The sequence below is a fragment of the Lates calcarifer genome, linkage group LG21 (genome assembly GCF_001640805.2).
Source record: "Lates calcarifer isolate ASB-BC8 linkage group LG21, TLL_Latcal_v3, whole genome shotgun sequence".
In the NCBI taxonomy this organism is placed as follows: domain Eukaryota; kingdom Metazoa; phylum Chordata; class Actinopteri; family Centropomidae; genus Lates; species Lates calcarifer.
In genome coordinates this window covers 14343045-14357274 of record NC_066853.1, presented here as the reverse complement: position 1 = coordinate 14357274, position 14230 = coordinate 14343045, and the positions used below count along the sequence as shown (strand labels likewise).

General features: G+C 39.6%; 3 protein-coding genes across 3 annotated transcripts in view; 2 read left to right on the top strand and 1 right to left on the bottom strand.

Moving 5' to 3' along the window:
- Positions 1–14230, bottom strand: part of LOC108899786 (extracellular calcium-sensing receptor-like) — a 159435-nt gene that overhangs the window by 99387 nt on the left and 45818 nt on the right. The window lies entirely within an intron of this gene.
- On the top strand, positions 622–4795 carry LOC108900913 (extracellular calcium-sensing receptor-like). Its single transcript, XM_018702179.2, has 8 exons — positions 622–743; positions 1322–1616; positions 1721–2010; positions 2308–2603; positions 3043–3248; positions 3382–3603; positions 3685–3808; positions 3891–4795. The coding sequence occupies exons 1-8, from the start codon at positions 637–639 to the stop codon at positions 4793–4795; spliced, it is 2445 nt and encodes an 814-aa protein (XP_018557695.1). The 5' UTR covers positions 622–636.
- On the top strand, positions 6083–10372 carry LOC108900912 (extracellular calcium-sensing receptor-like). Its single transcript, XM_018702178.2, has 8 exons — positions 6083–6204; positions 6746–7040; positions 7145–7434; positions 7753–8048; positions 8644–8849; positions 8958–9179; positions 9261–9384; positions 9468–10372. The coding sequence occupies exons 1-8, from the start codon at positions 6098–6100 to the stop codon at positions 10370–10372; spliced, it is 2445 nt and encodes an 814-aa protein (XP_018557694.1). The 5' UTR covers positions 6083–6097.

Sequence of the window (14230 nt, the reverse complement as noted above, 5' to 3'; positions counted from 1 at the left end):
AGTTTGAGTCCCTTGTTCCTACTATTATTTTCATCTAATAAATTTCAGCTGTTATTGTTTATGGTGCTGTGTGGGGTGGCAAGTCAGATGGTCAGACTGTAGCCAGGTTTGGCCTCCCCCTGGCTCCAACATTGACAAAATTGTGGTGATATCTAGTGTTTACAATGGTAATGTTACATGAGTAGAAAAGAAACAGAGGCATTTAGTGGAGGTTATACAGTATGTGCAGTAAAACAAGGTAAAAACTTTGAATTAAACAAACAACTTAAGATCAAGGTCGAGACCCAGATATTTTTATTGTCAATTTCTCTCAGGACATACATGTGATTTAACTGATGTACAGTAAGTTGACGTAAAGCGTGGGGGCCTTTGTTTGAAAAGTTATATAAATCTGTGAAAACACACTTATGCCCACATGCAGACACTTTGGGGATGGAGATCTCAGCTCTCTTTATTGGCCTTAGATTGGCTCTGAGTTTGTTTGAGCTGAACTCAGCTCTTGTTGTGAATGGTTATAGGGAGGGTCTGAAACAAAGGGCTGTGCTCACAGAAGCTAGGTCTAATGCTGGGGTCAGTACTGAGGCTACATCTGTGAAATGTAAGCTGCAGGGTACCACTCGTCTCCCTGTGTTCTCAATGGATGGTGACTATGTTATTGGAGGAGTTTTTTCCATACACCACTATATTCACACAGTGGAGCATAACTACACCACCTTGCCTGAGCCACTGAGATGCACAGGGAGGTTAGTAAGATGGAGAAATGGGGGATAAAAGGATGTCAGACTGCATAAAGAAAGAAATGTTGTATGTTTGTCATCATGGTGCAAGATCTTTGTGTAATATTGAAAACTTTACTGTCTTGTTTTATTTGTTACATTGTGGTGTGGTAAGTGTTATTTTAGAGGACCAAAACAGAAATAAGTCTCTGGGTGATTTTTATTGTATATAATGACTGTGGTGCAATAATTTATTAATTCTTCAGTATTTTCTCCTATAAATTACAAGTGCTATAGTAACAAAAAAACAGAAAAGAGTGACTACAGGAAAATATCAGTCTTTGTGGGGTTTTTTTTTCAAGTGTGGTTAACATCTGATTTATTGATATTTATCAGAATGAGAACAAGTGAAGACTTGACATTTTAAAAAGTATTTTAAATTATGTTGGTCAGGCAACTCTTTGATAAATATTTGGTTCCCAAATGTCGTTTCAGTTGTTACCTGTAACAATGAATTGCAATTATTTATCGAGCATTTCCTGTTAAATTGTGAATTGTCTTCATCATGTGTAAATTCCCACAGTGACATGAGTGTCTGTGTGTAGTATCATTTCCCGTGAACTGCGCTTCTCACGCGCGATGATCTTCGCCATCGAGGAGATTAACAACAGCACGAAGTTGCTGCCGGGCATCAGGCTCGGTTATCAGATCCACGATGCCTGCGCCTCAGTGGTCATGGCGGTGCATGTGGCATTCCAACTTTCAAATGGCCTGGACCCGGTGTTTTACACTGGTGACAACTGCTCACAATCTGGTACAGTGATGGCTATCATTGGTGAGTCTGGGTCCACACCATCCATCAGCATGTCACGCGTCATCGGGCCCTTTAACATCCCCCAAGTAAATATTTTCAATTTATGGTGAACTTTGTGTTTGATGTAAGCCAGTCCTGACTTTTCTTTAAGTGTGCCATTATAGAATTACACTGTTTTGTTTTGCTTTAGGTGAGCCACTTTGCCACTTGTGCATGCTTGTCCAATAAGCAGGAGTACCCGAGTTTCTTCAGAACAATCCCCAGTGACCAGTTCCAGGCTGATGCGCTGGCCAAACTGGTCAAACACTTCGGCTGGACCTGGATAGGTGCTGTCCGGTCAGATTCGGACTATGGCAATAATGGCATGGCGTCTTTCCTGGACGCAGCGCACAAAGAGGGGATCTGTGTGGAATACTCTGAATCTTTCTATCGGACCGATCCACACAACAAAATCCAGAAAGTGGCTGATGTTATCCGCAGGTTTCTATATCACTGATTATACTCGCGTGTTGACACTGACCTTTTGCACACAAACCCACAAAAATATAAGTCAAGAAGATTTGAGGGAGATGATTTTATTATGTGGGTGGTGAACTGTCTACTCATTTTTTTCATCACTCATTCATTGCCCTCATAATTAATTAAAATATTCAAGACCAATAATGTAGGCTACATTCAACACACCCAAAATACAAGTATTTCTCATGTTTGTTTCTGTTAATAATTTTGACATGTATTTCCAAATATTTTGTGCAATGTACTATAATGTCTCTCCAGGTCAACAGCTATGGTTGTTGTGGCATTTGTATCAGTTGGAGACATGAGGATTCTCTTGGAGGAGCTGTCACAGGAACCTTCACCACATCGCCAGTGGATAGGCAGTGAGTCGTGGGTAACAGACGCAGACATGCTGAGGTTCACCTTCTGTGCTGGAACCATTGGATTTGGCATTCAGCAATCTGTCATCCTTGGTCTGAGAGACTTCCTGCTGGATCTGTCTCCCACCGAAGTGGCTGAGTCCCCAGTGCTGACTGAGTTCTGGGAGGATGCATTCAAATGCAGACTGGGAAAAAGTGAGAAAGTTGTCACAAATGTGGAGATTCACGTGTTTACAAAAAGTGTTCAGGTGCTCTAGGATAAAACCCCTATTTTTTAATAATAATAATTAAATAATTTTAAAATAATATTTTTTAGTGATCTCCAGACCACTAAAATTCAGAAGTTGTATTTACTAGCATGTATCATTTACAGTATATGTAAATGTTATTAGGCATTTATCAACACATCAAAGTTGATTTTGTAAAGAGAAAATTGTGAACATTTTTCAACAATGTTACCAGCTGTCTGATAACTGATTTGTGTTGACATAAGTTGGAATAAGGTAAAAATGTATGTCTTCCAAACTGTGCTTTGAAATATATTATGAAATAAAAGGCATTTTACAAGGCATACCAGAAAGACAAACACATGAGAAGTAGAAAAAAAACACCTTACTTTTTACATTGTTTTTAGGTGCAGCCACAGATAAGAGTGCATGTGATGGAACAGAGGATATAAAAAAACTCAAGAGCCCGTACACTGACACATCTCAGCTCCGAATTACTAACATGGTGTACAAGGCAGTTTATGCAATAGCACATGCCATTCATAATGCAGTGTGTCAGAAAACAAATTCTACAACTCACTGTGACAAACTCACAATGACAGAGTCCAAACAGGTCAGTTGAAATAAATAAGTGAACACTCAAATACAATGTTTGAGGTAATGTACCTTGTACAAGATGAAAAAATAACTGTACTTTCCATTATTTTCTCTCTCCCTCATTGTCATACTTCACTTCATCCTCACAGATTCTTGCTCAGATGAAGAAAGTCAATTTTTCCCAGAATGGTTATGATGTGTCATTTGATGCTAACGGGGATCCTGTGGCCAGATATGAGTTGGTCAACTGGCAAAAAAGTAAGAGTGGCAGCATTGAGTTGGTGACAGTAGGGCTCTATGATGCATCACTGCCAGTGGGCCAGGAATTCCATATCAACAAGAACCTCACCTGGGTGGAGAATAGCACACAAGTGAGGAGCAAGAATTTACCATTTAACAGCTGTGTAGCATTGGTGCACATCTGTATGAATGTGTGTGTATTCTTGTGACAGGTACCCTCATCAGTCTGCTCTGACAGCTGTCCTCCAGGAACTCGTAAGGTGCTGCAGAAAGGAAAACCCATCTGCTGTTATGACTGTGTACGATGTCCTGAAGGAGAGATTAGCAATGCTACAGGTAACATAAGATGTTTTGTCATGCATTATCTACATCATCAAATATGTGACAGCTAATTGTCCTTTTTGATTTATTTTTTTAGATTCTCCTGATTGTTTCCCTTGCCCCAAAGAGTTCTGGCCTAATGCAGAGAGAAACATTTGTTTCCCCAAGCCTGTGGAGTTTCTGTCCTACAATGAAGTTCTAGGAATCATCCTGGCTGCATTCTCAGTTGGTGGTGCCTGTCTTGCTGTTATAACAGCAGCTGTGTTCTTTCGACACAGAACATCTCCGATTGTCAGAGCCAACAACTCTGAGCTGAGCTTCCTGCTGCTCTTCTCACTGACTCTCTGTTTCTTATGTTCATTAACTTTCATTGGAACACCCTCTGAGTGGTCCTGCATGCTGCGCCACACAGCATTTGGGATCACCTTTGTCCTCTGCATCTCTTGTGTTCTTGGAAAAACTATAGTGGTGTTAATGGCCTTCAAAGCTACACTTCCAGGTAGTAATGTCATGAAATGGTTTGGTCCTCCACAACAAAGAATGACTGTGGTGTCCTTCACATTTATTCAAGTTTTAATATGTACTATTTGGTTAGTTCTTAGTCCCCCATTTCCAATGAAAAATCTAACCATATACAAGGAGAGAATCATCCTGGAGTGTGCATTAGGCTCAGCTGTTGGGTTCTGGGCTGTGCTCGGTTACATAGGCCTATTGGCTGTCTTTTGCTTTGTGTTAGCTGTCCTAGCTCGCAAACTACCTGATAATTTTAATGAAGCTAAACTCATCACCTTCAGCATGCTGATATTCTGTGCAGTGTGGATCACCTTCATCCCTGCATATGTCAGCTCTCCAGGGAAATTTACTGTGGCTGTGGAAATATTTGCCATTCTGGCCTCCAGTTTTGGTCTAATTCTGTGTATTTTTGCTCCAAAATGTTTCATCATATTGTTTAAGCCAGAGAAGAACACCAAGAAACATTTAATGAACAAAAATCAATACTAGTACAACTGTGGTTTGGAAATAGTTATGCTGGCACTATCTAAGAGCTTATGCTGTTCATTCAACGCATTAAATAAAATTCTTCACTTAGTTTTGTTGTTGTTTTACAAATACGTTTTCACTGTGCTGAAAATATAAATAAATAAAGTCAAAATTCAGTACAAAAATATGAGTTGTATCTTGACAAAACAAGCAAAAGATGGCCCAAGAAAAAGTTGTGATTTATAAAAAGTTGACAGGATCAGTACCGGCCCTGGTCGAATTAGGGCCCTACGCAAAACTTTCTCATGATTTTTATCTGATTTGACCTGGCGTGTGCAGGCATTGCTAAGGGTGGCGACATAGCTGGTGACACTATAGTGCATATGATTGTACCTAATTGTGCTGTATATAATGAGACCCATATCGTATCACGAAACCCTATGCACAGCGCGTGTTCATACAATTTTTGCCAGGTTGAGGCCAGTATTCACTCTTTCTCTTCTTTTTTTACTGCATAGTATAGCACTGCACAAATGTCAATTTATAACATTTACACCCCTGATAGTGTTGTACAGGCAGTAAGTGAGAAACAATTGTTTCATTATTTTCTATCATTGTTATAATTTCTATCAGTAACATTATTAGCAGCTCTGTGTACTTTTGTAGATTGTGCCAGAATCTCTTCTCTTCAGAGATCGATTCATTTGTTCCTGTTCTTACTTTAATCTAATAAATGTTATCTTCATCATTTACAGACCCCTCTAGCTTAAACTATGATTGGATCTGTTGTGTGTGGGGTATGTGGGGTGACAATTGGGGTGGCCAGACTCTAGCCAAGAGTGGCTACCCCCTGGCTCCACCACTGACAAAATTACAGCAATAACTAGTGTTTGCAATGGTTATTATACAAGAGTAGAAAAGAAACAGTGGCACTTAGTGGAGATTATACATTATATGCATTAAAAAGAACAAAAAAACTTAGAGTTAAACAAACACAGCTGGATGAGGGCATCCTCTAACTGATGTATAGTAAGTTGACATAAAGTGGGAGGGAAGCTTTGGTTGGAAAAGCTATATAAACTCATGAAAACACACTTACGCCCTCATGCAGACACTTGGGGGATGGAGATCTCAGCTCTCTTTATTGGCCTTAGATTGGCTCTGAGTTTGTTTGAGCTGAACTCAGCTCTCGTGAATGGTTATAGGGAGGGTCTGAAACAGAGGGCTGTGCTCACAGAGGCTAGGTCTAATGATGGGGTCAGTACTGAGGCTACATCTGTGAAATGTAAGCTGCAGGGTACCACTCGTCTACCTGTGTTCTCAATGGATGGTGACTATATTATTGGAGGAGTTTTTTCCATACACCACTACATCCACACAGTGAAGCACAACTACACCACCATGCCTGAGCCACTGAGGTGCACAGGGAGGTTAGTAAGAGGGAGAAGTGGGGGATAGAAGGATGTTTTTGAGTGGTATTGAAAAATCAAACAAAAAAGAAAACAAAAGATGACCACAATGGAAATCAACCTTCAGGCTATATTGTGTTTTTATATTCTGTGATTTTTAATTTATGTTTTGATTCCAGTGCCATAAATTCAGTCATTCATTTTATCTATTCATATATATATTTTTAACATTCAAGGGCCAAGTCAGTATTTGCTCCTATGACTTACAGGTATTTGCAAAATAGTAGAGTGACTATAAAACATTCAGGCTTATTTTTAAACTGATTTCAAAGAATTTAACCAATGAATATTTTAGATTTAGTTGAATATTGTTAATCTAAGCACAATTTCTGTGAATTCTAGACTGATGTACATACATAATTATGTTGGTCAGGCAACTCTTTGATATAAATTTGGTTCACAGGCGCAGTATAAGTTGTTTTCCATAAAGATGTATAACAGTTATTTATTGTACGTTTTCTTTATCATATATAAACTCAGTGACATGAATGTCTATGTGCAGTATCGATACCCGTGAACTGCGCTTCTCACGTGCAATGATCTTCGCTATTGAGGAGATTAACAACAGCACGAAACTGCTGCCGGGCATCAGGCTCGGTTATCAGATCCATGATTCATGTGCCTCAGTGCCTATGGCAGTGCAAGTGGCATTCCAGCTTTCAAATGGCCTGGACCCGGTGTTTTACACTGGTGACAACTGCTCACAATCTGATACAGTGATGGCTATCATTGGTGAATCTGGGTCCACACCATCCATCAGCATGTCACGCATCATCGGGCCCTTTAACATCCCCCAAGTAAATATTTTCAATTTATGGTGAACTTTGTGTTTGATGTAAGCCAGTCCTGACTTTTCTTTAAGTGTGCCATTATAGAATTACACTGTTTTGTTTTGCTTTAGGTGAGCCACTTTGCCACTTGTGCATGCTTGTCCAATAAGCAGGAGTACCCGAGTTTCTTCAGAACAATCCCCAGTGACCAGTTCCAGGCTGATGCGCTGGCCAAACTGGTCAAACACTTCGGGTGGACCTGGATAGGTGCTGTCCGGTCAGATTCGGAATATGGCAATAATGGCATGGCGTCTTTCCTGGACGCAGCGCACAAAGAGGGGATCTGTGTGGAATACTCTGAATCTTTCTATCGGACCGATCCACGTAGCAAAATCCAGAGAGTGGCTGATGTTATCCGCAGGTTTCTATACCACTGATTGTCCTTGTTTAACATGCGTTGACACTGAGTCTCTGCAACCAAAACCACAAAAATATTTAACCAGATATAAGATTAGAAGATTGGAAGCAAATGATTTTATTATGTTAGTATGTCATCCGTTTTTCATCTTTCATTTATTGCTCTCATATTTGATAAAAATAATGAGATCTAGCCATCTATACATTTAACACACATTTTAATATTTCACATGTTTGCTTGTGTTAATAATGTTGAAACAGATTTTAAACAGTTTTATGTTATATTGTTATATCGGTATAATGGACTATAATATCTCTCCAGGTCAACAGCTACAGTTGTTGTAGCATTTGCAGCGTCTGGAGACTTAATGATCCTGTTTGAGGAGCTTACACAGAAGCCTTCCCCCCCACGCCAGTGGATAGGCAGTGAGGCCTGGGTAACAGACCCCAACATGCTGAGGTTCACCCTCTGTACTGGAGCCATCGGATTTGGCATTCAGCAATCTGTCATTCCCGGTCTGAGAGACTTCCTGCTGGATCTGTCTCCCACTGAAGTGGCTCAGTCCCCTGTGCTGACTGAGTTCTGGGAGGATGCATTCAAATGCAGGCTGGGAAAAAGTGAGAAAGTTGTGCTAGTTCTTGTGTTTTTTTTTCTTGATTGTCAAAAGAGTGAGGCTTTATGTGTTAAAAAAGTCAACAGCTGTGCTATCACCAAACCCCAGAATTTGATTTTAAGGAAATTCTTTTGTTCGTGTGGTGCGATGGAGTCCTGAGGCACATCTCTGTGAATAATATTACTGACCCAGTTTAGGCACTAGGCTTTAGTGGTTTCACAGTGCAAAAACTGAGGCCCTGAACACAAACACACAGATGCTAGGCCAAGCTAAATAAAAAATCAAAAATGATATTTACTAGATTGTATCATCTACAGTATCTGTAGGTTTCTGATTTGTGTTAGAATAATTTGATATACAAAAGTTAAGAAAATGAATACCATGAAAAAGCTAATATTTTAAAAATAGATTAAAAAATAACATAATAGAAAATAGATATGGGTCTGTCTTTCAACGACTGCTTTAGAAAATAATGGAAAAATAAGCATGTTTTATTTTTATTTTTGTTTTATTGCATTCTTATCCTTTCTTTCTTTATGTGTTTGTGTTCATGTCATGTGTTTCACTAAAAAACACCCACCTCTTTGTTGTGTTTTTAGGTGCAGCCACAGGTGAGAGGTTGTGTGATGGAACAGAAGACATAACAACACTCCAGAGCCCGTACACAAACAAACAAAAGTTCCGTATCACCAACATGGTGTATAAAGCTGTTTATGCAATAGCACATGCCATTTATAATGCAGTGTGTCAGAAAACAAATTCTACAATTCACTGTGACAAACTCACAAGGATAGAGTCCAAACAGGTCAGTTGAAATAAAAAAGTGAACATCCAAATGCATTTTTAAGGAAAGAAAAATGTTTTCCATTATTTTCTCTCTCCCTCATTGTCATACTTCACTTCATCCTCACAGATTCTTGCTCAGCTGAAGAAAGTCAATTTTTCCCAAAATGGTTATGATGTGTCATTTGATGCTAACGGGGATCCTGTGGCCAGATATGAGTTGGTCAACTGGCAAAAAAGTAAAAGTGGCAGCATTGAGTTGGTGACAGTAGGGCTCTATGATGCATCACTGCCAGTGGGCCAGGAATTCCATATCAACAAGAACCTCACCTGGGTGGAGGATAGCACACAAGTGAGGAGCAAGAATTTACCATCTAACAGCTGTGTAGCATTGGTGCACATCTGTATCAGTTTCTCTGTATCTTTGTGACAGGTACCCTCATCAGTCTGCTCTGACAGTTGTCCTCCAGGAACTCGTAAGGTGCTGCAGAAAGGAAAACCCCTCTGCTGTTATGACTGTATACCATGTCCTGAAGGAGAGATTAGCAATGCTACAGGTAACATAAGATGTTTTGTCATGCATTATCTACACCATCAAATATGTGACAGCTAATTGTCCTTTTTGATTTATTTTTTTCAGATTCCCCTGATTGTTTCCCTTGTCCCAAAGAGTTCTGGCCTAATGCAGAGAGAAACATTTGTTTCCCCAAGCCTGTGGAGTTTCTGTCCTACAATGAAGTTCTAGGAATCATCCTGGCTGCATTCTCAGTTGGTGGTGCCTGTCTTGCCATTATAACAGCAGCTGTGTTCTTTAATCACAGAACATCTCCGATTGTCAGAGCCAACAACTCTGAGCTGAGCTTCCTCCTGCTCTTCTCACTGACTCTTTGTTTCTTATGTGCATTAACTTTCATTGGAACACCCTCTGAGTGGTCCTGCATGCTGCGCCACACAGCATTTGGGATCACTTTTGTCCTCTGCATCTCTTGTGTTCTTGGGAAAACTATAGTGGTGTTAATGGCCTTCAAAGCTACACTTCCAGGTAGTAATGTCATGAAATGGTTTGGTCCTCCACAACAAAGAATGACTGTGGTGTCCTTCACATTTATTCAAGTTTTAATATGTACTATTTGGTTAGTTCTTAGTCCCCCGTTTCCAATGAAAAATCTAACCATATACAAGGAGAGAATCATCCTGGAGTGTGCATTAGGCTCAGCTGTTGGGTTCTGGGCTGTGCTCGGGTACATAGGCCTACTGGCTGTCTTTTGCTTTGTGTTAGCTGTCCTAGCTCGCAAACTACCTGATAATTTTAATGAAGCCAAGCTTATCACCTTCAGCATGCTGATATTCTGTGCAGTGTGGATCACCTTCATCCCTGCATATGTCAGCTCTCCAGGGAAATTTACTGTGGCTGTGGAAATATTTGCCATTCTGGCCTCCAGTTTTGGTCTGATTCTGTGCATTTTTGCTCCAAAGTGTTTCATCATATTGTTTAAGCCAGAGAAGAACACCAAGAAACATTTAATGAACAAAAATCAATACTAGTACAACTGTGGTTTGGAAATAGTTAAGATGGAAAATACAAGAGTACAATCTGTGCACAGTTAACACAGTCAACAAACTTCTTCATCTAGATTATTTGGAAACATTTTAAAAATTATATTGTAATTTTGTTATTTTGTTTGACAAAAACAAAAAAAAGTGCATGTCATAGCATATTTTATGTAGTATAATGAAAAGAAAAGGTTATACTGCCTGCTATGTCACCAATAACAAATTATCTCCAGCGAGTGTAAAATAATCAATTCTTGCAATTCCTGTTACTGATTTCATAGCCTTCAATTAAAAGCACATCGTATTTGTAAAAGACAATGCATATTATACTTTGATGAAGTGTGATGGGGGACTGAAACTATTTCTGCTATCTTGCAAAGATGGATTATTCACTAGTAAAATGTGTACTACCACAAAAATGTGTGGGACTGTATTGCCAACTTTTACGAAGCCATCACAAATCTAGTCAAAGTATCAGTATTTCCATTTATGTCTATAGGTTGAGTTATTCTTGGGTTTCAATAACTACGTCTATTGAAAAGCATTCCTTGTCCAATATAGTGTAAGTCACCTTGGAGACCACACAGGGGGCGCTACGTTTTTTGAAATGAATAGTTCAGTTGCATACAAGGCATACGCGCACCTTTACCTTAAAGACCTGAACCAGTAGTATATGGTGTAAAGCAAGATTTAGAAGAGAAAAAAATCCTCATCACCATTTTTTGTCTTTCAATTCTGTTTTTTTTTGTAAAAAGTCATTAAGCTAATTTCACAACACAGTAATGTCAATCATAGGATGGGAAAGGAGCTCTTAAATCCTACAAGGACCTCCAGGAGAGGCCTCCCTCGGGGAACCATTTATGCTCCTATTCTCCCTCAATGACCTTGTGGAAAATTATATTCAGAGACTGTGCCAATAACAGGCAAAATTCTATCTGATATGAATATTGCTGCCATCAACTTGTGTACCAATACAGTTAGGAGCATTCCATGTTTGGAACACTCCTCAGAAGCCCTGTTTTATAAGCATGTCCATGACTTCATCTGCAACTCATGCTACATATCCTCTACCGTGTCAAAACAGCAACCCCTTCAGCTTGACTTTCATTTTGGGGTAGAGGAGGAAGTTGCAGGAGGTTAACTCTGGATTAATGCGGCCACCTTAACGGAGCACCCAATTGCCATTGTGCCACAGTTCAGGTTGTTTGTGCCAAATGTCCTCCCTCAGACACCTCAAAGCAATGGAGCAGAACTGATTGGCTGAACCTGGGGTGCAGAACCCCACGGATGTTGAAGAAAATGACAAGCATGCCTTCAGACATGCCTTCCTCAGTCAAGACTGCAGGTTCTTCCACTGCAAAGATTGCTGATTGGTCTCTAGGTTGTAACCATAGTCTGTAGACCCAACTCACATCACCAGTGATGACCCTGGACATGAAGGTTGGGTCATCCCAGGCCTGTTGATGGAGATCCTCACAGTCTAGTGGTGCCTCTGCTCCATGATGAAATTGTAAATGCGAACCTGAAAGTGGTCACAAAAACACACAGCGCTGCTATAGTTGAGTAAGTCAGCTGCCCTGATGGATGTAAATCACATCCTTACCACATTCACTGCCAGAGTTCCCAATAATAGCATTATTATAGATTTTACTAGATACTGTTTTAAAGATATCATAGTGGAACAAAAAATCTTGTGATTTATTCAAAAAAGTATGGGACCTTACAAATTCAAGCAACCATTAGGTGTGCATTTTTAAGGCTCATCTAAAACCCAGCTAAAAAAAGATGTAAGGGTAGGACAAAGTTCAGTAGTGGAGTCAAACAATTTTAACAGGGGTGGCCAGGTCAAGGTTAGTACTCACCTTGGGATGACAGAGAAATTAAAAACTTTTCAGTTTTTTTCTGAACAGTATGGCACTGTACAGAGGTTAGATTATGATGTTTACTTATGGTCAGAAAGTGTGTATCTATAGTAATTTGTGCTAGCTGGAAGAAGTGTCATTTTGTTTATGTTCTATAATAATAATAATAATAATTGTTGTTATCGTTCTTACTATTATTATTATTATATTGTTAGCAGCTTTGAGTACTTTTTTAGGTACCTGAATCTCTGCTCTTAAAAGTTTGTTTTTGTTATTACTTTCATTTTAATACATTTTTTTTCTATAATTTACAGTCCACCCTGGCTGAAACTATAATTGGCTATGTTATGCTATGTGGGGTGACAAGTGAGGTGGCCAGACTGGAGGCAGGGGTATCCACCCTCTGGCTCTGCCACTGACAAAATTACAGAAATATCTAGTGTTTGCAATGAAACAGGGGCACTTAGTAGAGGTTATACAATATGTGCAGTAAAAAGAACTAAAAACCTTGAGTTAAACAAACACAACTAGATAAGGACATCCTCTAACTGAGCAACAGTAAGTTGACATATAGGAGGGAAGCTTTTGTCTGAAAAGTTATATAAACCAGTGAAAACACACTTACGCCCACATGCAGACACTTTGGGGATGGAGAGCTCAGTTCTCTTTATTGGCCTGAGATTGGCTCTGGGTTTGTTTGCACTGAACTCAGCTCTCTTCTTGAATAGTCACAGGGAGGGTCTGAAACAGAGGGCTGAACTCACAGATGCTAATGCTGGGGTCAGTACTGAGGCTTCATCTGTGAAATGTAAGCTGCAGGGTACTGCCCGTCTCCCTGTGTTCTCAATGGATGGTGACTATGTTATTGGGGGTGTTTTCTCCATTCACCGCTACATTCATACAGTGAAGCATAACTACACCACCATGCCTGAGCTGCTGAGGTGCACAGGGAGGTTAGTAAGAGGGAGAAGTGGGGGATAGAAGTATGTTAGTCTGTGAGAGTAAAGAAATGTTTTAATTTTTTTTTTTTTTTGAGTATTATGAAAAACTTTTTAAAAAAGTAATAATTTGCTTAATAATTTGTTATGGTGTTTCTTCTATTGTGGTGTGTTAAGTGTTAATTTAGATGACCACAATGGAAAAAAGCCTTTAGCATTTCAAGTGTTTTTATCCTCTGGGTTTTTTTTTTAGGCCAAATTAGTATTTGCTTTTGCTCCTATGTAAAAAAAAAAGAGTGATAAAGAAAGTGATAAAAAAGATCAATCTTTTTGTTTCTTCACTGAAAACGAAGGAATATTTGACAAGTCGTTTATAAATATGTAACAGAAAAAGAGCCAATGAAGACTTTAGATTCAGGCGACTATTGTTAAACCGTACATTAAAATTGCAGTGAATTTTGAATTTTATATCGATATATGTACAATCGGGTAGCTCTATCATATATGTTTGTTTCACATATGCACTATCAATTATTGTCCATAATTATAAATTGCAGTTATTGTGCATTTTCTGTCAAAATTGTGAATTGTCTTAAACTCAGTGACATGAGTGTCTGTGTACAGTATCGATACCCGCGAACTGCGCTTCTCACGTGCCATGGTCTTCGCTATTGAGGAGATTAACAATAGCACAAAGCTGCTGCCGGCCATCAGGCTCGGTTATCAGATCCACGACTCGTGCGCCTCAGTGGTCATGGCGGCGCGTGTGGCATTCCAACTTTCAAATGGCCTGGACCCGGTGTTTTACACCGGTGACAACTGCTCACAGTCTGGTACAGTGATGGCTGTCGTGGGTGAGTCTGGGTCCACACCATCCATCAGCATGTCACGCGCCATCGGGCCCTTTAACATCCCCCAAGTAAATATTTTCACTTTAACGGTGAACTGTGGCATTCAATTAGACAAACGCTGCTTTTTCTTTCAGTTTGCCATTAAAGAAATACACTGTTTTGTTTTGCTTTAGGTGAGCCACTTTGCCACTTGTGCAT

What these genes read in the sequence shown, in the direction of transcription:
- LOC108900913 (XM_018702179.2), top strand. Translation starts at nt 637, where the DNA reads ATGGATGGTGACTATGTTATTGGAGGAGTTTTTTCCATACACCACTAT. An exon ending in CCACTGAGATGCACAGGGAG is followed by an intron (nt 744 to 1,321) that starts GTTAGTAAGATG and finishes GTCTGTGTGTAG; the next exon opens with TATCATTTCCCGTGAACTGC. An exon ending in CAATGACAGAGTCCAAACAG is followed by an intron (nt 3,249 to 3,381) that starts GTCAGTTGAAAT and finishes TCATCCTCACAG; the next exon opens with ATTCTTGCTCAGATGAAGAA.
- LOC108900912 (XM_018702178.2), top strand. Translation starts at nt 6,098, where the DNA reads ATGGATGGTGACTATATTATTGGAGGAGTTTTTTCCATACACCACTAC. An exon ending in CCACTGAGGTGCACAGGGAG is followed by an intron (nt 6,205 to 6,745) that starts GTTAGTAAGAGG and finishes GTCTATGTGCAG; the next exon opens with TATCGATACCCGTGAACTGC. An exon ending in CAAATGCAGGCTGGGAAAAA is followed by an intron (nt 8,049 to 8,643) that starts GTGAGAAAGTTG and finishes TTGTGTTTTTAG; the next exon opens with GTGCAGCCACAGGTGAGAGG.